Raw genomic sequence first — 22,102 nt, 5'->3', positions numbered from 1 at the left:
TGTGTGTGTGTGTGTGTGCATCTAATTGATTTGTGTGTTTGTATATGTGCAATTGTGTCACACCCTCCTGTCTAACAGCACAATATTGAGATTCTGAGAGTTGGCCTGACCCCACAGGGCAACATGTAAAGCATCGTGTATAGATGCACCCATTGATCAGCAATGGACTGGTGGCTTTCGACTCTGATGTGATAGTATTATAGAATACCACAGAGGCGCATGAATATGGCCCATGAATTAAAGTTTAGCAGCAGGCAGGAATCGGGAAAAGGCCCAGGGGAAAAAAAACTCCATGTCAGTGATAGAAGAAGCAGCTAACTGTAAAGCACACTCATGTTTCTCTATGTTTTTCTTTTTGCACCACAACACCTGATATTGGGGTTCATGAGTCCCAGAGTTAGCAGGGATGATTGCAAGATGAGTGGCATTTGACCTGCCAGCTCTCTACTGTCATTTGTTTGTGCATGGGAGTGTGCTTTACATCCTTTAGGAATATGGTACAATTACTCTGCAATCGCAAGCTGCCCATGAACCTACCAAAGTAATTTTTGATTGAGTCATGCTCTACTTTTTCCTTTTCCTGCCTGCCTGCCTTTTGGGGTTTTTTTGCATTATACCATATCTTAAATGGAGAATCTGTCTTGTGAAATAATACAGTATATATTGTAACAATTTGTGACACAAGCTAGTCTAACTAAATTACAAGTTTGCTTTGAGTCTTATACCTGTCAGCTTTTAATGGAGCTTGTACAATCAATGGTTCAGTGTGTGTTAGACTATATCAGATGCTACGTGACTCTTAGCTAATCTTTAAGCCATAATTTATTTGCATGTGGACAATCTTCACATATGATCATAAAATAACGCATGAAATCTTAAATCTGGTTTGACCCTTCATGAGCATTTACAACCGAGATGTGTACCATATAATTTGAAATCACTTGGAAAATTTCCTGTTAATTTCCTGGGCAAATCCAGTGCAAAGATAATCCAGCAGTGTTAATGCATGTTTTGACAACCAAGGAGCTAAACAAATATCAGGATCTAATCAAATTCTTTTTATTGAATTTACTTGTTCAGGTTACAGTTAACTACAATACTCAAGCTTTACATTAGTAAATGAGACGTGGACACAGGTTAGCCTTCCTAGATCTGTGCCGTGACAGCAAACACAGATGTTTGAGCTATTAAGCTGTATTTCAGCCATCCATTTCCTCTTCTTCTCACAATGTGTGATGTTTCTTTCCTTAGCTGCATGGGGAAATTTTAACAAAAAATTTCTTTTCTTTCAATTCCTATTCTTAGAGACGTAACAACCAGGGTCTGAGCCCAAAGTGACAGTGGCAGTGGCCAGGATTGAGTTGGCCATGAAGGTGGCAATGGCTGGACTTACAGTAGCGGTGACTGCCATTCTTGTGCTCCCCTAACGCCCAAAGGGGATGCCTGAGGCTGGTTTCCTGGTCATTGCTGCCTTTTTTTATTAACAGTTATTTCTAAAGAGGGAACTAAGCTCTGTAACAGCCTGTGGTGATGTTACAAAATACAGATTTTTTGTTTTTGAATCAATGGGAATTGAAAGTCCTGGATGTGCAATAGCTTTATTTTTGTTTTTTATTTTATTTTTGGTTTTGAATAGATTATGTATTTCATGAAATTATAAAATATAAAATATGCCTCAAAATAAAATGCAAGTAAATACTTGCTGTAGAAAAGAATGGGCATTCATATGGAAAAATGCCTATTAAAATTAAGTGTGAAACTTTCTCTAGTCTTCCTTTTTTTCCCCTGCCCCAAAAGTATGCTTAATTTCCATAATATTATAGACGACAATTAGACAGTTTCTGAAGACTTAAATTATGAAACACTTTGTCATTTAGGGGTTGTGACATCAGAGGTGACTCAGCTGACCACTATAGTTTCATTAATTTATAAACCAGAATCTTGTGGGTCAGAAACTTACAGTAGGAGCATGAAACATCAGCTGGTGAGGTGACGATTGTAAAAGCATCAGCCTGAATGAAAATTTTTCTTCTGTTTATGTACAGATTAATAATCATTATATTGACTATTGAACATACTAGCTGCCAGTAACTTTTGATCATAAAGTTCCTTTTTATATAAATTACTGTGTGCATTTGAAATCTTATCAAGGCATTTCATGAGTGTGAATACAAGTACTCTTACAAGTTAATTTTAAACTGTATTTATTGAATATTCATTAATGGAATGTGACAGAAGTTATAATTATGCCAACCAGATCATGTTGGAAAGATTGTAAATATGTTTATCCTGCTATAAAGTAATCTAGGTATCTGGAATGCCATTGGGGTCTTTCAGGCTAGGGACAGACATTCAAAAAGTCTGAGCCTGAATAGATTCAATATTTGCAGGTTAGTCTAACCTGGCTAGGCTAAACTAGTTTGGAACCACACAGACATCCCCTCTGGACTGAAAAAAAATGCAGGCACATGCCTGCAGTGGCTCAGGCTAGAAGCTGGGGGTGCTACAGCAGCCCTCCCTTCTCTTTTACAGTGCTGAGCTAAGGTGAGGCGTGACCAGGTCCTGGCAGGACACTTTGATTAGGGAGGTATCCCCCCACCTCCTTCTGCCCAGGCCAGCAGGGAATTGATAACACAGTGTTTATCATCCCTAACTCAGTGTTTATCACCCCATTAAGCAAACAACAGAGGGACATTACCAGCTACCTGTTGATTCTGCCTTTGTCTCCTCTGTCACAGCACAGACCATACCCAGTATGTGGTCTGCTAAAAAATTCTCACTGAATATGTGTAAAACTATCTTGTGGAAAGACAGTTGAATTAGAGTTGAGAGTTAAGGGTTTGGTCCATGATGACTAAGCCCCAGTAAGAGTGCAGAATGTGGTCCATTGTTCAGATCCTTTTGCCCTTCCACTGGATCTATAATCTAGTAATAAAAGAACTAGCAAGTTTTTTCTGGTGAGAGAATTCTTCTAGAGTACAAGCACTTTTATTGACTTTAGGTTCTTGGCATACCAGCATGCTAGTGCTGACACTGCACCTTTGTGGTGGTTAACAGAATGTTTTCAATTCAGCAGGGTTGAGAGAGCTAGTAGGTTTCAAGTAGGGTCAATAATCCAGCCTTTTACAAGTGCAAAAATATACCACTAGCCCAAAGTTTCAAAGTAAACGTCTAAGTAGTTATATGCAGGTATGTGGGCTTTTCACCAGGAAAACATACTGTTCTGAATGAGAAATCTATAGAGAATAACCTGATTCAAATTTTGTTTTTATAGCCTTTGATTTCAGCTTAGATTTATCATCCTGCCTATTTTTTATGTTTTCTAGTGAAATATGAAGAGCTGTACTGTTTTTCATTCAATCCAAAGTTAGATAAAGAAGAGCGAGCACAAGGCTGGAAGCTTGTGGACCTGAATGAAGAATATAATCGGATGGGTATCCCAAATAATTATTGGCAGATCAGTGATGTGAACAGAGAGTATGGAGTGAGTTGCTATGATTTGTATTATAAAAGCATTTTGTATTAAAAAAGCCCCACCTAACATTGAGGCCCCTAGGTGAAGCTAGGTGCCGTACATAAATGTAGTATAAGTCAGTCCTTGGAGCAAAGAGCTAACAGTCTAGATAAGAAAGACAGCCTATAATGCTTCCTTTTTTCACTCTGTATTTCCAATTTCCACATGTGGAACTGACTTACAATTAGATAATGACTTGTCAAAAGTCAGCTTTGAGCACATGCTCAAATACTTTGCTAAATAGGGATAAGCAAATTGTTAGTTAAGCCTGTGTGTAAGTGATTTGCTGAATTGCAGCAAATGAGTTTCTTAAAAAAAATCTACTTAATAGTTTCACAAGCCATTGGTTTGGAAGAATGGATTTAGTATTATCTTTTCTTTTTCCCTGAAATCAGTTGCAGTACTTTTGAGACATTTTGGAATGTTATCACTGTTATATTTTTGTATACAATGGGTTGACAAGTCACAAAGCTTAATTCTACCCCTTCCCTCCAAGCTAACTGTGGTTCCCATTCTGCCTTGTCTTAGTCTGATTAAAACTGTTTATTAAACATATGGTTAAGTAATACAAATGGTGAGAGATAACAACAATAAAAAACAAACTTTGAAGTCAGTCTGCCAGTACAATTCAGTTCACCCCGCTGTGTCTTGGCACTGATGTTCTGAGATTTCAGAGGAGACTACATGTGCTGCCAGAACCTGTTTTCATGTATTAGAAACAGAAGAAAAAGTCTGAATTGAATTAAAAGGAGTGAATAAATTACTTCAGATTTTATTTTGGGTAGGGAGGGGTCTCAGAATGGGGATTACGACCAGCATGGGAACATACACATACACAGGTGTAGGTTTATGGGGGAGAGCAGGGCTGGATTTCCATCCTGCTCTTTCCACACTGCTGAAGAAGAGGATAGTCTAGGTGGGTCATAACTAATTGCAGGGTGCAAAGACAGATTCATAGATTCATAGATTGTAGAGTTGAAAGGGACCACAATGGATCATCATGTTCAACCCCCTGCCCATGGCAGGAAAGAGGACCAAGGTCAGATGACCCCAGCCAGGTGACTATCAAGCCTCCTCTTGAAGACCACCAAGTCAGGTGATAGCACCACCTCTCTTGAAAGCCCATTCCAGATTCTGGCCACCCTTACTGTAAAAAAATTCTTCCTAATGTCTAACCTAAATCTACTCCCCACTAATTTGCACCCACTATTCCTAGTTACTCTCTGGGGCGCTTTGGTAAAGAGTGCATCACCAATTCCCTGTTGTCCTCCCTTGATAAACTTATAGGCAGCTAAAAGGTCTCCCCTCAGCTGTCTCTTGTGAAGGCTGAAGAGATCCAGATGCCTCAACCTCCCCTCGTAGGGTCTTTCACAGAAGCCACTAATCATGCAAGTGGCCCTCCTTTGAACCCTCTCCAGATTCTTCGTGTCCTTCTTGAAGTGCGGCACCCAGAACTGGACACAATACTCCAACTGCGGCCTGACCAATGACACGTAGAGAGGGAGCTAGACACCTAGAGACAGATGCCTTGATCTGTTGGTCATGCATCTGCTAATACACGACAAGGTGCGATTGGCTTTGTTGATGGCCTCATTACACTGCTGGCTCATGTTCATCTTGGAGTCAACTGTGACTCCAAGATCTCTCTCAGTCTCCGAGCTGCTGAGGAGATCATCCCCCAACCTATAGGTGTGATGGGGATTCCTCCTCCCTAGGTGGAGTACCTTACATTTATCTTTGTTGAACTGCATCCTATTTTGTTCCACCCATTGATCCAACCTGTCCAGGTTGGCCTGTATCTGCTCCCTGCCCTCCGGTGTGTTAACTTTGCCCCATAACTTGGTATCATGTGTGAACTTGGAGAGGGTGCTCTCCACACCCTCATCCAAATCACTGATGAAGATATTAAATAACACCGGTCCAAGAACTGAACCCTGTGGGACCCCGCTGCCCACCTCCTTCCAGGCTGAGAACAGCCCTTCCACCACCAGTCTCTGGGTGCAGTCCCTAAGCCAGCTGGCCACCTACCTGACTGTGTAGACATCCATTCCACAGCCTGCTAGCTGCCTGCAGGAGCTCCCTACTCCCCACTACCATGCTCCCATCACTGCCACTACCACCTGTGGGTGGTCACCATGTCCCCCCAGCCTCTAGGGGCACATGTCATTCATGGTTAGAATAGACATAAAGAGAAAGAGGAATCCTGGAATATTAGAGAAAATGAGGGAATATGTACTAAAAAAGCTGTGGAAATGACTTACATAGAGGATTCAAAGAAAGGAACAAAAATAGACTGAAAGCAGGGAAGCGGGGGTGTGGGAAGGGAAAAAATACATGGAAGGGAGAAACAAAGTTTTTTTCTTTCTTCCTTAAAGAGTTCAATTTTAAAGTGTTAATTCTATAAGAAATACTAAAGACATTCATGGATTCATCTAACTCTTCCTGCATGTCACAGAAACAGATCTGACTGATGTTCATTAATCAGAAATGACACCAGTAAAGTCACATTTAATTGGTGCAAAATCAGTGTGCATCTGACAGTAGTAAATAAAGAAAGTTTGCTGTTTTCCAACGTTGTTCAGGGCATGATATTAAAATTGCATCTAAAAAATAATGTTAAGGTTTCAAAGTCAAACTAAAAAGGTAGGAAATGCCAAAATCAAAGTGCTTGGAGCAACGTTAAGTTGTCTTCCATTACGCACATTCATTATGAGAGTCCTTTAATAACAGATTTTTTACCCACAATATTCTAGTCTTGTTCAGGCGTTGTACTATATTTCATTTATTTCATTTTTTCTTTTTCATTCAATCTGTGGTCTTGGACTTCATTTACCACATACTTTTATCCAAACCCTGAACTGAGTACACAATTTAACAACTTCCTCCTGGGCTTTTCTGTGGTAGTTCACTGTAGTAGGTAAATACTTCAAAACCATTATATTACTTTTACAGCAACTTTGTGGGAATAGACATAGGCAGATCCAGGATTTTAAAAAGTGGGGTGCAGGAACAATTACCAATGATGCAGGGGTGGCTATACACCCTACTTCCAGCTTCCTCGACAACCAGGGCAGACAGACCACACAGCTGGAGACCTTTTTTAAATCTTGAAATCATGTAAGAAACAGCCTCCCTCCCCTCATTCTTAGTACCACTTCCCTTCCCACCCATGCTGTGGAGCACATACCTTGCCCTCCACTCCCATTCCCCCACTTGCTCTCTCTGCACAAAGGAAGGGGAGACTCACCTGCTGCTGCCACTGTCCTGACTGCCTCTATCTTGCTCCAGCCAAGGCTGTGGGCAGTGGCTGCATGGGGAGCTGGGCTCAGTCAGGGACAGTGGTGGTGGTGGGCAGGTTTCTTCTCCCTGTGCTGAAGCAGTCCTGGGCTGCTGGAGAACACCTGGGGAGACTGGGCAGGGAAGGGAAATCTGCCTGCCTCTGTTGCTGTCCCTGGCTAAGCCTGGCTCCCTGCGTAGCCTGGCAGGGCAGGGCAGGAGCATCTCTGGAGCTCCCTGCCCCCAGGTTAGCTGGGTACAGTGGCAGTGGCAGACAGGGGAAGGGGAGAGGAGGGGAGAGAGTTGCCACAGCAGGGAAGGGATGGAGTACCAAGAAGGATGGATTCTTACCTGCTTCAGGGACTTAAAAAAGTCCCTGTATGTTGCTTTTGTGGTATGGTCTGAAAGGGGGGGTATGACCGCTCCACTGCACGCCTCTAGATTCACCCTGGGAGTTGATGAGATTTGTATCCTCATTGTGCAGCAGCTATGTAACTCTAACAGAGAGAGATTAAGTCCAAAATTAGCAAAAATTACACCTGTTTTGAGTGCCAAAATATGGGACTGCTTTTTTTTTCCAGACTACTTAGAATTCTGTAGCATTTTTTGTGTCCAAAGCACATCCCTCATTGAGGTCAGATACAGTTGAGAGTGCTTAGCAGTTATGCAAATCTGGGCTGAGGTGTCGCATTGGGTGAGTGATGAAGAGCCTGTACCTTATCACATCTATGAATACTTCCCATGTGTTGGAACACTTTCCAACTTTTACAAAAGACTCCTTTACTCTAAACTATGTCATTTTCAATGCCTCATTCAGTCAGTACAGGTAGTCACGGTTACCAGATACTTAAAAACACAGTATAGCCCTTCATCAACTGTTTCAGTTTTTCCATTCATAAAAAAGAGGAAACTACTTCACGGCATACTTGGACTGGTGTAACTGACTTTAATGAAATACTTTAAAATGCTCAGAATAACAGTGTTTCATATTAATTCATTTCTGTATTGTGATGACTGGCTGTTATTTTTATGATAACCCAGATAAATTGAGATTTCTTTGATAGGTCTGTGATTCATACCCTACTGAGGTATACGTACCAAGATCTGCAACTGCACACATTATAGTAGGAAGCTCCAAATTCCGGAGCAGAAGGCGTTTCCCAGCACTTTCCTATTACTGTAAGGATAACCATGTAAGTGTGGAATTGTGGTTTTACATTTCTGGGGTGGTGTGGGTAGGGGAAGATAATTCTGTCTTCCTCAAGATTTTTCATTCCAAATGATTTTTTATTAAGCTGGTTACAAATAATGGGAAAGGGGCACATATAACAAATAGTCTGCTGGTTTGTTATTGGGCATTATGTCATCATTCAGGCAACAGAAGGCTGTGCAATCTCTCCAGCACAGAAAAGTAGAGTAGTACAACAGGGGACCAAGTTCAGAAGTGAACTATCATGGAGGGGGCTGAGGAAGAGAGTCTGAGAGAAGGCCGTGGAAAGAAGGCTGAACAGCTTGATACCTAGGATGGAAATCCTGAGAACTGGGTTGAAAAGCAACCCGTTGGTGACCCATGGTACCAGTTGTCAGTGGATGCTTGGAATAGCCTGCAAAAACTCGAATATGTCCAAACAGCATGGACAAGAAAACTGAATTTTTTTCTGGGAAATCTGCAGGCCAGTTTGTAACTACTTTTGTGGGGAATATCCTGGAGGCACTTTCCCCCTTTCTAGACCTACTAATTTAGGAGCTGTTGGCTCTATTTTTGTTTGTAACTGGGAGAAATTGTGTCTAAAGTATTTGCACTTCTATGTCTGCTGGCCCATGGAAAGGAATCAATCCTCTGTTACCTCCTCAGACTCCATGAGTCTTTATGGGAATCTGCTGAGATATAGTGCTTGCAGCGCTTAAGGTACTGTATTTTCCTAAATCCAAGATAACTGTGAATTTACAAGTACCCCTTCAGCAATGAGATTTTATACATGGAAAATTATAAATTTGTTATCTAAGTATCTAAGTATTGGAGAGTCAACTTAAAAGAATTCCTCCCACAACTGATTGCAGGGAAATCAGTGGTAGAGGACGAGGGGCCAGACTTCCCACACTTTCCCCGCTGCCCCTTGCCCTTCTATCTGCCCTCTCCCCACTGCTGCTTCCCCTCCCACCTCTTGCCCATGCCTGCCCCCTTGTTGCCTGTCTCTAGTTCCTGCCCTCCCATGCCTGTACCTACTTCCCCACTCTACCCCCACTCTCATGCCTGTGCTTGCTCCCTGTCACCTGCCCACCTCCTGCTCCCCCCCGCCCTGCCCCGCCCCCCCCCCCTCCCCCCCCGCCCCCCCCAGCCACTTATCTTTTGGGCAGTTCTGGCTCCTGGGGAGACAGCAGCGGGGCCCTGGCTCCAGCCCAGCCATGTAAAAACAGTGGCAGCAGCTTCGGGCCTGGCTGGGGCTGGAGCTTGAGCCTAAGGTAAGCTGGAGAGAGGGAAGCTGTGTGGTCTCACTTTCCTCTCCCTGAATCCGTACTATGGATCTCCCCTGCATGCCCTCTCAACCTTATGGGGTGGCCCCCATGCTCTCCCCAGCGTCACCATACACTCCCACCCCCATGGTGTCTTCCCCATTTTCCCCTCACCCCCACCATGAAAAGCCGTCACACACCCCTCACCGCCACTGCACTGTCTCCCCCTGCAGTGAGTGTCCCCCACCCCTCACTGCATGAGTCACTGGTCCAGGACAGGCAGTGGCTCATCCTGGCTTTGGCTCCAAGCCCAGAGCCAAAGCTGGAGCTGAACTGCAGGCTTCCCTGGGCCAGTACTTGAATTTAAGATGACACTTTTTACCCCATGTTATGCAGGGGAAAAAACCTTGTCATGGATTTAAGTAAATACAGTACTTGCCCAGAGCAGGTGGTTAACGAACCATACCGTCAGGCACTTACAGGGACCGGTTTACAACAACCGTCTCACCAGCACCCTCTAGTGGGATCAGTAATGATATTGTCCCTCTTTTCCATCCCCACAAAGTATTATGCTATCTGCTGGGACAACCATATCCAAATAATTTCTCTGGCACTGGTACCTGGAGACTTGGCCTGCAGAGAGACAGAGCTGCTATGGAGCAATAGATGGCATTCTGTCAATCTGTAACCTTTTGAAATGTGTCTGTGGTCTATTAGGCATCTGGAGGGACACTTTCCTCATGACGGAACAACAGGGTCAGAACTATGAGGGGATCCTCATTGAAAATTCCTCCCCAGAACTGCCTCTGATAGATTTTTCATCAGAGGAAATGATGTGACTCATTGGTTTTACCATTCTTTATACTTTACTTGTGACTTCAGCGGAAGTCAGAAGTGGAATGAAGTTACCTAAATCATAACTTATAACAAAGGGGACCTCAGGTTTCAACAGTGAGTGCATCTAGATGTGCGCCCAACTATGCAGTTGGTATTGCACAGTCATTTAGGACTTACTAAAGTACTTTTGTACTTGCATTTAGCATTTAGCAAGTCCTAAATGACTGCTTAGTAACCGCTGTTATTGTACAGTCCTGGTGGTGCATGGGTTGTTTCCGATTCTGCTGCACAGTAGCTCACTGCTACTTTGCAGTAGCCTTGGCATCACAGTGGCATGCCCACTGACATCATGTCACCATATCAATGAGCTGTGTCGCCACAGCAATGAGCTGTATTGCCATGGCTCCTTGCTAAGACTATGTAGCATCTTGTGTAGATGTGCCCAGTAAGTTGTAAGGTGTACATATTTCCGTATTATGGTTTTCACATATTCTGTTCTAAAATATCAGGGCCATAATTTTCAAATGTGGTTCTCTAATGTTAGATGCCTAAATCCATAATTTGGTAGTTAAATAAATGGCCTCATTTACTTATATATTTATTTATTTAGAATTGCGTCTATTCGCCGCCTGATAGGTGCTTCCACAAAGTTATAGGGCCAGATCCTGTTTCCCCTTCATGAGCTTAAATGACAGTTGCATAGCTGTGTAACCACAGTTTTGGTACTTAGGCATGGATTCAGCATAACTACGCTTAACCTGTGCTTTCTTCCTTTGCATACTCTGTAGGCTGCACTACAGTCAGACAACTGCTCAGAGGGGAGGTGGGGAGGGGAAGGAATAAAATCAGCGCCATGTATGCTGAGAACTTTAGTCACAGTAAAACCACAAACAACAGATGGGTGAAAAGAAGAACAATAATGACCCTTCTACATTTTAGCCCAATAGGCTGAAACGGGGGTTTTCAACATTTTTGGATCAGTGTATGCCTGGTGACTGGATGTGGAGTAGCGTAGCCCCAGTGGCCAGATGCAGAGCGGGGTTGGGGGAAGGGGAGAGAGCGGCGCACAGCTGGATACAGAGCGATGGCAGCCGCCATGTGCGAACTTCCCGTCCCTGTGTCTGGCTGAGTGGGTGGTGGCACAGGATGGTGCATGGCGGTGCTTTGTCCCTGCCTGCCCGTGTGTACCCCCAGGGGTACGCGTACCCCTGTTGACAACACGTGGGCTAAAGGTTAGGGCACTTCTCCAAGGAACAGAAGACCTGCATTCCAGCCTCTTGTTTTCTTCTTAGAAAAGTGTGGTAACTTTTAGGGCATATACTAGGTATGTTAGGGCCAGTGGCGATGCATAGGGAGTGCACGGGGGTGCACGTGCACACCCTGAGCATGCTGGTGCACGCCCTGAGTAGCCATGCTCTCCACTTAGGTGATGGGCGGAGGGGCTAGCGGGAGCACTGGTGCCCCCCCCGTGAGTGCCAGCCTGGGAGTGGGAGCACCAGATGTAGCACCTCAGCTTCTTCCCAGTTGGTGAGTTTTGCCATGGGGGAACCCTTACCCCCTGGTTGGCGAGATTGGCCACAGGGGACACCCCTTGCCCAGTTGCTGACTGGTCACTGGGAGGGAATGTGCCCCCCCGACTAAGATGGCACCAGTCACCCATGGCTAGGGCTAAGCTCTTTCTACCCCTGTTATTGAAGCTGGCTCACTAGGCGGCCAAGAAGGTAAGATATGTGGGGCCTGAAGGAAAAGAGCAAGCAAGGAGATCCAGTCCAGTGAGACAGATGCTGCTGTAGCAAAGAGGGGGCTATCGGGTTTTAGGCTGGGTCTCTGAACTAATGCTCTTTACCCATTTTATGGAACAAAAGTTAACTACAAGGTGCAGGGGGCCAGCTTCAGTGGGAGGACTGACAAATATTCTGGAAAATGCTTAGCCTGCGGTTTGGTGGCTGGAGCATTTGGGGGAAAACAGGTTCAGACTTTCTGCTCCCTAGGCAAATGCTCTAGCTAAAGGGAGGGAGAGCCCTCTTCCATCATTACTTTGATTTTGGCACAGTTGAAAATAGAATCTTAATGAAGTGCTAAAAATTGCATATAAAGAGCTACGTGCCTGGCATTTAGGATTTAACCCATAAAGGTCAACACCACATTTATAACAATAAGGCAGAATTTCTTTACTGTCCGAGCCCCCAAGGTCTGGAACAGCCTGCCATCGGAGGTGGTTCAAGCACCTACTTGGAATATTTTCAAGAGTAAATCGGATGCTTATCTTGCTGGGATCCTGTGACCCCAGCTGACTTCCTGCCCTTTGCGCGGGGGGCTGGACTCATGATCTTCCAAGGTCCCTTCCAGCCCTAATGTCTATGAAATCTATGAAATATATTATTATATAGGCAGCCAAACAATAATGTGCTTTATTAATAAAACATATCATGAATTGGCAAGATTTAATTAGCTGGACTATTCTTATCTTTCTGTTAATTCTGTAGTTATTGGAGCCTTTGTACATTTTCTGGTATACTGGTTTTGTAAATAATGTTATATAGTAAATAACGCAAGAGGCAAGGTATTTTGTGGGTAATATCTTTTATTGAACCAACTGCATGGGACAGACTACATAGACAAGTTTTTGAATGCAGTGCGTTTGTTTTAGGAATATTAAATGCGGTGGTGTATTTTCCATTTGTTTGTTCTGCTGCAGGCATCCATCTGCAGGAGTAGCCAACCCTTGTCCGGTTTCAGTGCTCGATGCCTTGAAGATGAACAGATGCTACAGGCCATCAGAAAGGCAAATCCAGGAAGCGATTTCATATATGTTGTTGATACTCGGCCTAAGGTAACTATGCTACAATCCTGGCACATATTTAGCAAGATAGAGCCTGGGCTAAAAATTCAGAGAAACTACAAAACTCTAAAGTATGGTGGTGATGAAGAACCAGATTTTAGTCTTTCAGCTTATGTAAATCTGTAGTAATACCCCTGAAGGAAATCAAGTTACTTTAGATTTATCCTGTGAATCTGATACTTTAAAAAACAAAACAAAGCAACCATTTTCTTTTGTGGATTATTGATTCAGCTACTGGCATGGAATAATAGATGAGCTTGTAGCACCTTAGTTTCAGCTGCTTATAACTGTAAAAGTTTGAGCTAAAATTGCCCACACCAGATGTCTACCATAAGCTGATTTTGTTTTGTTTTGTTTTAAATTTAAGCCAAAACATTTCAGCTATTTCCAATGTCAAGGTTAATACATTATTTTACCTGTGTTTAAAAAAAAATCAAGCAACATCAGCAAGAACTACAGTTGTAGTGATCTAGGGCACCATAAAGGGAGAGAAATTGATATATTCTAGAGTAAGCTATTCCTGGCATTTCTCAGGGCATATCAAATAGATACAGAAGCATGACGGTGCAAAGAACAGGAAAGCCAAGTGAAGACTACTGTACTTCTGTTTCATATAGAGCTTCAGAACAAGCTTGTCCATAGCTGTTACTTGTGCTACTTTTTCACTTCATCCCCTTAATTTTGTGTGTATATAAGAATTTATTATGCATTTCTGAGTTTAAGATAATAGCAAGTCAACATTACTACTACTCAGGAAAATGCACAAAGCAAGAGAGGAAGAAACTCTTGTCTCTTTTCTTTTAGGTCCCCAGGAGGCCTGTTTCAGCTAGAATTGCACCCTTGTATCTACTAAGAATAAGCCAGGACAAGCACAACTAAATGAGATTTATAACATTTACTTCAAGGGCCACATATGGAATTTGATAGCTGATGTATAAAGTATGTTAGTAAATATTGTGGCAGCTGTGGAGTTTGGCAGTCACATATTTAAAGTAAATTTATGTTGGAGGCTTATAGATTTAGCTCTAAATTTGTTTTCTTTAAAAGAAATCTTTTGACATGGAGTCTAATAAGAAAATGTTTTACTGTGTTAAAGTTGCCTATTTTCTTTTGCAGAGAAGATTTATAGCATTTGTAGTACTGAAGATTAAATCTATTAAGGGCCAGATCTGTCTGCTTTCACTCTGAATGTTTCTGGATTGGATAGTAATTTGAGATGGTTACAGAATTTGATAAGAGTTTGCTGGTGCAGACAGGCAATATCATTTAGTTTATGTTAAAATGCCTATGTCTAAATCAAAAGAGAGATTCGAATTCAAGAGATTATTTATATCCTCCCAGCAAGGCATGTTGAGGACTTTATCCTAAAAGATCATACTGTCCAGGTACAACATCTTTTATGTTGGTCACTGGCATTTGAAATTAGGAAAGAGGCATTTGATCTACTTGAAAAATATAATTTTAAAATTGTTTTAAATAGAGTTGCCTTCTAAGATATTCAGAAGTAGAGTCCATTTAATAATTGATTTTTATTTTTTTTTAATGCTAGTTCTGATACTGTCTGTTTTGGCTAGGAGCTGGCATATCACAGTGCAGGGTCTCCCCAAAAGCTTTACTACTGCATGGCAGGCCTAATGTGCAGCACCCTCACTATGTTCGTTATTTGTCTTTTCTGAGCAGAGTCTTTTAGTTGTACCCAAAGGCACAATGGCTGTGTTACATGCACTGTTTATAGTCCTAGACCCTTAACATTTATTTTGAGATGCAGAGGCTTTCTAAAGTGTTACCTAACAACGAGTTCTGGTAAAAAAACAGTCACTGAGAGATGAAGTGGCAGGTGCTTTAGAAAATCCTAAATTAGATGATATATCACGCTATACAAGTCAAAATTGGTTGACTCAGTCTTGTCCTGTATTTTCTGATCTAGATTGTAATCTGGAGGTGAAAATTGAGCATATACACTTAGTGATTACCCTACTTTTCAATTAAGAGTCTCCAAAGCCTTATTTTTACAGCTGAAAACAGAGACACAGAAATATCTGGTGCCTTCCCAAAGCAAGGAAGGAAGTAGAAGAGACCCCAGGGTAAAAGGCTGGTCCCCTAACAAGCAGTGTAGTGCACTTTCTGTTCAATCACACTGCCTTAGTTTATAAGTTTAGTACACTGTTGATTGTACTACAAATGGATTTTTCAATGTAATCAAAATAATTTCTGCCTGATACAGAAGAGTCTCTTTTGTTATCTCATGCAAACAGAGTTAAGAGTTAGGATGCTGTGAGCCAAGTAGTATCATAAAACAAGGAATATCAACTGTTACTTTTTCCAAGTTTCAAGAATTTATGCTGTATTAATTCTTTAATACTTCAAGCATATTAATTCTACCTATGAAAAAACAAAGGAAAGATGAAATACTGGTACACTTACAGGCAAGGTTCTTTGGGTAGATATGATATATTTTATTAGACCAACTGAGTAGTTGGAACAAAGTTCTTTGCAAACTTTTGGGCACATGCATCCTTCTTCAGGCAATGGGAGACAGAAGCTAGAAGTGTGACAGGAGGCAATTGAGCATTGTAAAGTAGTTGGGATGTCAGATAAGACACTGCCACCTACTGGATAGATTCTACTGCTGAATTCAGCATTAGTAGTTGACCAAATAATGTTGGCCAGCTGTGTAAGAACGTCTGTCAATCCTATGACCATGCAGGAACTGGATTGTATAGGCATTCAGTTCTAGCTGTGAACTTCAGTCCCACAAAAGGTGTAACAGAAATGACATAATGACACAGTATACATCACAGATATATCAAAAACAGGTCCAGGGAGGTGATCCTTCCCTTCTATACAGCACTGGTCAGGCTGCAGTTGGAGAACTGCGTCCAGTTCTGGGTGCCGCACTTCAAGAGGGATGTGGCTAACCCTGAGAGGGTCCAGAGGAGGCCACTCGCATGGTAAGGGGGCAGCAGGCCAGGCCCTACAAAGATAAAGGGCCTGAATATATTCAGCCTCCACAAGAGAAGACTGAGAGGGGATCTGGTGGCCGTCTATAAACTCACCAGAAAGGACCAGTGGAAAATAGGTGAGGCTCAGTTCCCCTGGGCACCACCTGGGAAAACAAGGAATAATGGCCACAAATTGAATGAGACCAGGTTCAGGCTTGATATCAGGATGCATTACTTTATGGTAGGCCAGGCTCTGGAATGGGCTCCCAAGGGAGGTGGTACTCTCCTCTACCTTGGGGATTTTCAAGAGGAGGTTGGATAGATATCTGGCTGGGGTATTATGATCCCAGCACTTGTTCGTGCTCAGGGCAGGGGGTCAGACTTGATGATCTGTTCAGGTCCCTTCCAACCCTAGAAACTATGAAACTATATACTGTGTGTGATGTCCATTTGTTTAAACAGGTGTGTTGTACATGAAAACAATCATTATTTTCACGTGTTGCTGTGATAAGCTATTCACTGTGATAAGTCGTTAAATTGCTCTGCTTGTATCACACAATAATACATCCCATGAAAACATTTCTTAAAACAGTTTAAGTTATAAAAATACTGAAGGGACAGTTCTTGATTATTACTGTTTTCATAAGATTCTTTTTAGATCCCAAACTTCGTGATTGTTATGACCCTGAGCAGACGGGCAAGACCCTATAGCCTGGAAACGTGGGGTTTTAGTCTCAACAGGAACACTGCTACACCCCAGTCTCACTCCACAGCTTTGGCTTCAGCCAACACCCAGAGGAAGATGAAAAAAACTCCTAACTCCTGTAGCCACAAGAAGAAAAAAAAATTCCTTCCCAGCCTTGTTGGCAACCAGCAAAGTGCAGAAGCAGCCAGTAAAGGCCAGACCCTGACTTCAGAGTGGAATCCTAGGCTAGGAACCAACAAGAAAAGTCTGTGTGATATATGCGTAGAGGTTAGGCCAAAGAAGAAGTAGAACTGCCATGGACAGGGCAGAGGCATAACTGCCAGGGTCTGTGCATGGGCAACGATGGCAGCAGGGGTTGGGTGGCTGCTGCAGTTGGGATGGTGATGGCTACCATTCTTGTTCCCCTTTTAAGTGATAGTACCTCCACCTTGTTACACTACTGGACATCAGAATGGCTCTATGAAACTCTTGCTTCCCTGAAAGACTTTCTGGCATACCTAGTCCAGGAGTTTTGAGGGAAATGTAGAGGTATGAGGGGAGTGATACTCCTGATGGGAGCAAGTTTGTTTACCTTCAGAATGATGCATGTTTAGTCTCGGGTTTAAACTGCATTGATGTGCTTCTTTTCTGCCACAACCTAATACAGGGGCGGGCAATTATTTTGGGTGGAAAGCTGCTTACCCAGTTTTGGCAGGCTGTCGAGGGCCGCATAGGTAGCCCTGCCCCTTGACAGGTGCCCTGCCCCTTGACAGGTGCCCTGCCCCTTGGCAGGGGTCTGTGGAGCTGGGCTGGGCTGCACCAGCAGGGAGAGGGGGGAGCTGGCCCAGCTCCATAGAGCCCCTGCAAGCTGGGGCCCTGCGCTCCTGCCACCCTGCTGTGGGCCCCGCCGGCACTGGCCCTGGGACAGCAGTGTGGGTCCTGTGCCCCCGCTGGCTCCCCGCCCACTCACACCCCAGGTCCCACAGTACAGGTGGAGGACAGCACACAGCCCCAACCCCATTCGCTGGCAGGGAAGAAGCTGGTGCTGAGCTCAGGGAAAAGCAGCCCCTCGCCCACCCCATGGCCAGCGCTCCTTGCTGCAGGTGCTTGCAGCCCACACGGGGCTGTCTGGAGAAGCCAAGGTAGCCCCACATGGGCTGCAAGTGGCTACAGCATGGGGCACCGGGCACGGGGCAGGTGAGGGGTCGCTTTTCCCCACACTTAGCACCAGTTTGTAACCCGCCCTGGAGCTCATGCACTGGGCAGCCCATAGGCGGCTGTGGCAAACACTGCCCAGCACGGCAAGCAGGGGGGGCCACAGCTGCTGCTGCCCTGCACAGCCCCAATGGGCGAGCCTGGAACCAACACGGGGCCCAGGCTGGCAGTGGGGCCAAGTTACAAGGTGGTGCTGAGCACCAGCTGGGAAAAGCAGCCTCTCCCCACCCCATGCCTGGCGCCCCATGCTGCAGCCACTTGCAGCCCGCCTGGGGCTGCCTATGCCTACTCCGGAGAGCCCCGCGGGGGCTGCGAGTGGCTGCAGCAGGAAGCACCAGCCATGGGGTGGGCAAAGGACTGCTTTCCTCTACACTGGGAAGGAGCAGGGAAGAAGCCCGGGGAAAAGCTGAGCGCGGGGGAGAAAAGTGGCCCCTCCCTTGCCCCATGGCCGGTGCTCCCAGCTGCAGCTGCTCGCAGCCCGCATTGGGCTGTCTGGGACAGACACAGGCATCCCCACGCAGGCTGCGAGCAGCTGGAGTGCGGGGCGCCGGCCACGGGGTGGGGAAGGGGTTGCTTTCCCCACCCTGCTGTGCCCAGCTCCCCACCCCCGTGCTCAGCTTTTCCCCATCCGTGCTCCTTCCCTGCCCAGGGTCCCCCCCTGCCCTTCTCTCTGCCCCCTCCCTTACCTGAGGTTCTGGAGTGGGGCACCCAGGTGCTTCCAGGCCAGAAGCCCTGCCTGGGGCTTCCAGCTTGGGGGGCGGGGCTGGGCAGGCCCTGCTGTTGTGGGAACCCACTGGGCTTTCCCTGGGTCCTACTACCCTTGATTCCTGTCATTTTTGACAGGAATCAAGGGTAGAGAAATATTAATTTTCTTCATCTTTTACAGGCCCTGCGGGCCAGAAAGAATGGCCTCGTGGGCCAGATCCAGCCCTCAGGCCATATTTTGCCCACCCCTGACCTAATAAGTTTATTATTAAAACATCTAAGTTCTAGCAGCTTCATCCAAGGAATTGAAGTCAGCATAAGAGAATGTCTGTTTGTGATTGACTGAATATAAAACTTTAAATGTTGCATGATCATTCTAAAAAAGACATAGATGGCAGAATGTAGAAGTAAAATTAGAAAACTGTATTTAAACGGAAAGCCTTGACTTTTAAAAAATTTAAAACACCTCACCAAGCACCCTTCTCTTTTCTTCACTGTTATAGGTGAAAATCAATATCCTTTTAACATAATTGTTTTCTGCTCTTTAATCATCCAGTCCTTTTTTTCCACCTTTCAGCTTAATGCAATGGCAAACAGAGCAGCAGGAAAGGGATATGAGAATGAAGACAATTACTCCAACATCAAGTTCCAGTTCATAGGCATCGAGAACATCCATGTAATGAGGAACAGTCTGCAAAAAATGCTAGAAGGTAAAATTTGTCCTTGTATAGAGTATGTGGAGGTAAGACCCGATTCTTCCCTCTCGCTGGCATAAAACCAGAGTAACTTCTATGAAATCAGTTGTATATCAGTATTGTGAAATTAGCATGAGAAGAAAAATCAGTCCTATAGTAACTGTAAAACTGTCACTCATATGGCCCTGTGCACCAGATAAGTGGTGCATAGCTGATCCACAGGCTGGATCAGGCCCACAGATCCCCTGCTCCCCTCCTCCATGCTGGTCCCAGTGCACATGGCGCTCACTGGTATTTGCACTGCACATGGCACCTCCCCACCCCAGCCTGGTTCAGGACTGCATCATGTGAAAAGAGGGGCATTGCATGTGGTGCAGATCCCAGTTCAACTGGAACATGCGACAGGTGCTGCTTGCAGTGTGGGTCCCAGGATGTGTACTGCATGTGGTTCCCCCCCAGCCAGTTCAGGATACACATCACATGCAACACAGTGCCAGACTGGGGGAGTGGGTGGCACCACCTGCAGCACAGATCTTGGACGACTGGGATGGGCCCCGTGCACAGTGGATTTCCCAGGCCCTGTGCACAGGGCTGGTCCAGCAGCGTATGGATCAGCTCAAACCCAGGGGCAGCATAGGGGGCCAGATAATGGGAACTGCAGGCCATATCCAGTCTTTCGGCATCCCTGTTATAAAATACATCTCCTTGTTTGTTAACTAAACCTATACAACATATCACCATCCTGAAAGAGGATGTTCTTTCCATTACAAGACTTTCTTGTTTTCATTGCCATTTTACAAAATAAATGAAATCCTCGTCCCACAACCACTGATTTCAGTTGGAGCAGGATGTCACCTATATTATTCTACCTCTGGGGATTACAAGCTTGCTATAAAAAATCAATTAAGTACTGAAACAGAGTGCTTAAGTCTTTTTTTAGAATGCCCTTTATTTTAAACATTTGCTGACTACTTCAGGTGGGAAGGGGTTATGAGCTAGCTTTTAAAACAAATGGCTTTGAGATATGTGTGTGTATCTATCTATATATACATATAGATATCTATATATGTCTACATCTACATATATATATATAAATAAAATCTATCTATATGTCTACATCTACAGATAGATAGATAGATATAGATATCTGTATCTATATATGTCTACATCTACAGATAGATAGATAGGTAGATATAGATATCTGTATCTATATATGTCTACATCTACAGATATATCTATATATATATACAACATTAAGGCAAATTATATATATATAACATTAAGGCAAATGAGGAGTTCATGCCTTTTAGATGATAACCTCTTACGTACAACTTTTTAATGTTCTGTACAGTGCAAATCACATTGGGCGTGATTGTATAACCCTTACTCATATTGATGCAACTGTTAGCCACACAAGTTATCCCATGACAATGAACAGTAATTCTCAGGTAAGTCCTCAACAATGTGAGTAATGGTTGAACAAGTCAGCCCATTAGTATTACTTAATTACTGCATACAGGCCCTTTCAGAAAAAAGGTCCCTTTGTACTGGTTGTATGATCTATGCTTCAGACTTAATTCTTGTGGGTTTTGGAAGTCAGTAGCCTTGTCTCCAAACTTTAGTGCTATATATACATATTTTTCACACTGTCTCTGGTTTGATAGTGTGCTTGTTTGGTTGGGGGTTTTTTGAAGCAGTAATTAAAATATAAGCAAAGTATTACATTCTAGAATTTACTACTGAAACCACATGTGAGTTGACTGATTTACAGATTCATATAGGATGTTGAGCTGAATTAGTGAAAATCTCTAAAGAAAGATGCATGATTGTTGAGATGACAAAAAACATGAATCTTAGTAGTGAGATCAGTATTTGAAAAAGGGCAGAACCACTAGACTGAAAACCATTCTCAGGCATTGCTGACACCGGTTCACCTGGCAGTAACAAGGATCTAATCAGGTTCCCAGGTTCTGAACATGAGTTAAAAAATACTGGGCAAATATCTCCAGTCAGAAGGACAGATACAATTCTTGCTGTATCTTCCATTTGCTTTCCCTAAATTACTAACATGTTTTATCTGAATTGAGCCACGGCAGTTTGACTCTCAGTCCTGCAGAAGGCAGGGTAGATTTACACTTTATAGATTAACTAAATTAGAGATGTGTAGCATAAATTTTTGTGAGCCCTGAGCTTACAAATTAGCATCTGATGATGTGATCTTGGCCTCATGGAAGCTTAAGCTGTATATGGATATATTTAATTAGTCTAAGGTGCAAATCTACCCTGCCTTCTGCAGGACCGAGAGTCAAACTGCTGATTTAAGACTAACATGGCTAACTACCTCTCAGTATTGTGCCATTCTTGGCCAGACGCAAAACAAAGTATTCAACTGTGCTATCTGAGACAGAAACATTAAGTGTTATGTGTCAGATGAAAATAAAGCAGCCTATACATCCTCATCACCTTCCCAGAGGCCTTTTATATAAGATAGCGAGACAAGATAGAATCCAGCAGAACGTCACACGAAAGCACTAGTGGAGAAGAGCATGTGTCCTTCTGGAATTTCTTTGAGAGAAAGTATCTGAAGTCTTCAGAGAAGGCCCATCTTCTGAGCTGGAGATTCTTGGGCAAATCAACCACGTCTTTTGATCAACAACCTTAAGGAAAAAATGGTGGATGTAATACCAGACTGGGCATCTTCATTCATGGCTACGAGGACGTGATCACAGACACAACCAGTGTATTTTCCTCATTTGTCTGCAGGTCTGTACCACAACTGACAAGGTTACAGGAAATTTACTGCACTTTGTTATTGCAAGAGTTTTCCTGCCAGAACTTTGTCAGTATTCCTAATGACAAAGGAATGAGTAGACTCAGGATAAAAATTGCCAATGTGCAGCAGTGATTTCTTGAGCAAAACCTGTATTATTGCTTGCT

At 43.8% G+C, this 22,102-nt stretch overlaps 1 protein-coding gene across 1 annotated transcript in view; it reads left to right on the top strand.

Moving 5' to 3' along the window:
- MTMR7 (myotubularin related protein 7) overlaps positions 1–22,102 on the top strand; it is a 93,195-nt gene that overhangs the window by 43,223 nt on the left and 27,870 nt on the right. Inside the window, exons 4-7 of the mRNA XM_019553405.1 lie at positions 3,327–3,484; positions 7,855–7,983; positions 12,780–12,914; positions 19,048–19,180. Of these exons, the coding sequence (XP_019408950.1) occupies positions 3,327–3,484; positions 7,855–7,983; positions 12,780–12,914; positions 19,048–19,180 (555 nt within the window). The remainder of the gene's footprint in view (positions 1–3,326; positions 3,485–7,854; positions 7,984–12,779; positions 12,915–19,047; positions 19,181–22,102) is intronic.

The sequence above is a fragment of the Crocodylus porosus genome, unplaced genomic scaffold (genome assembly GCF_001723895.1).
Source record: "Crocodylus porosus isolate Cpor-Errol unplaced genomic scaffold, CroPor_comp1, whole genome shotgun sequence".
NCBI lineage: Eukaryota > Metazoa > Chordata > Crocodylia > Crocodylidae > Crocodylus > Crocodylus porosus.
Note: the sequence above shows the minus strand (reverse complement) of the source record. Positions and strands in the feature narration are given on the sequence as shown.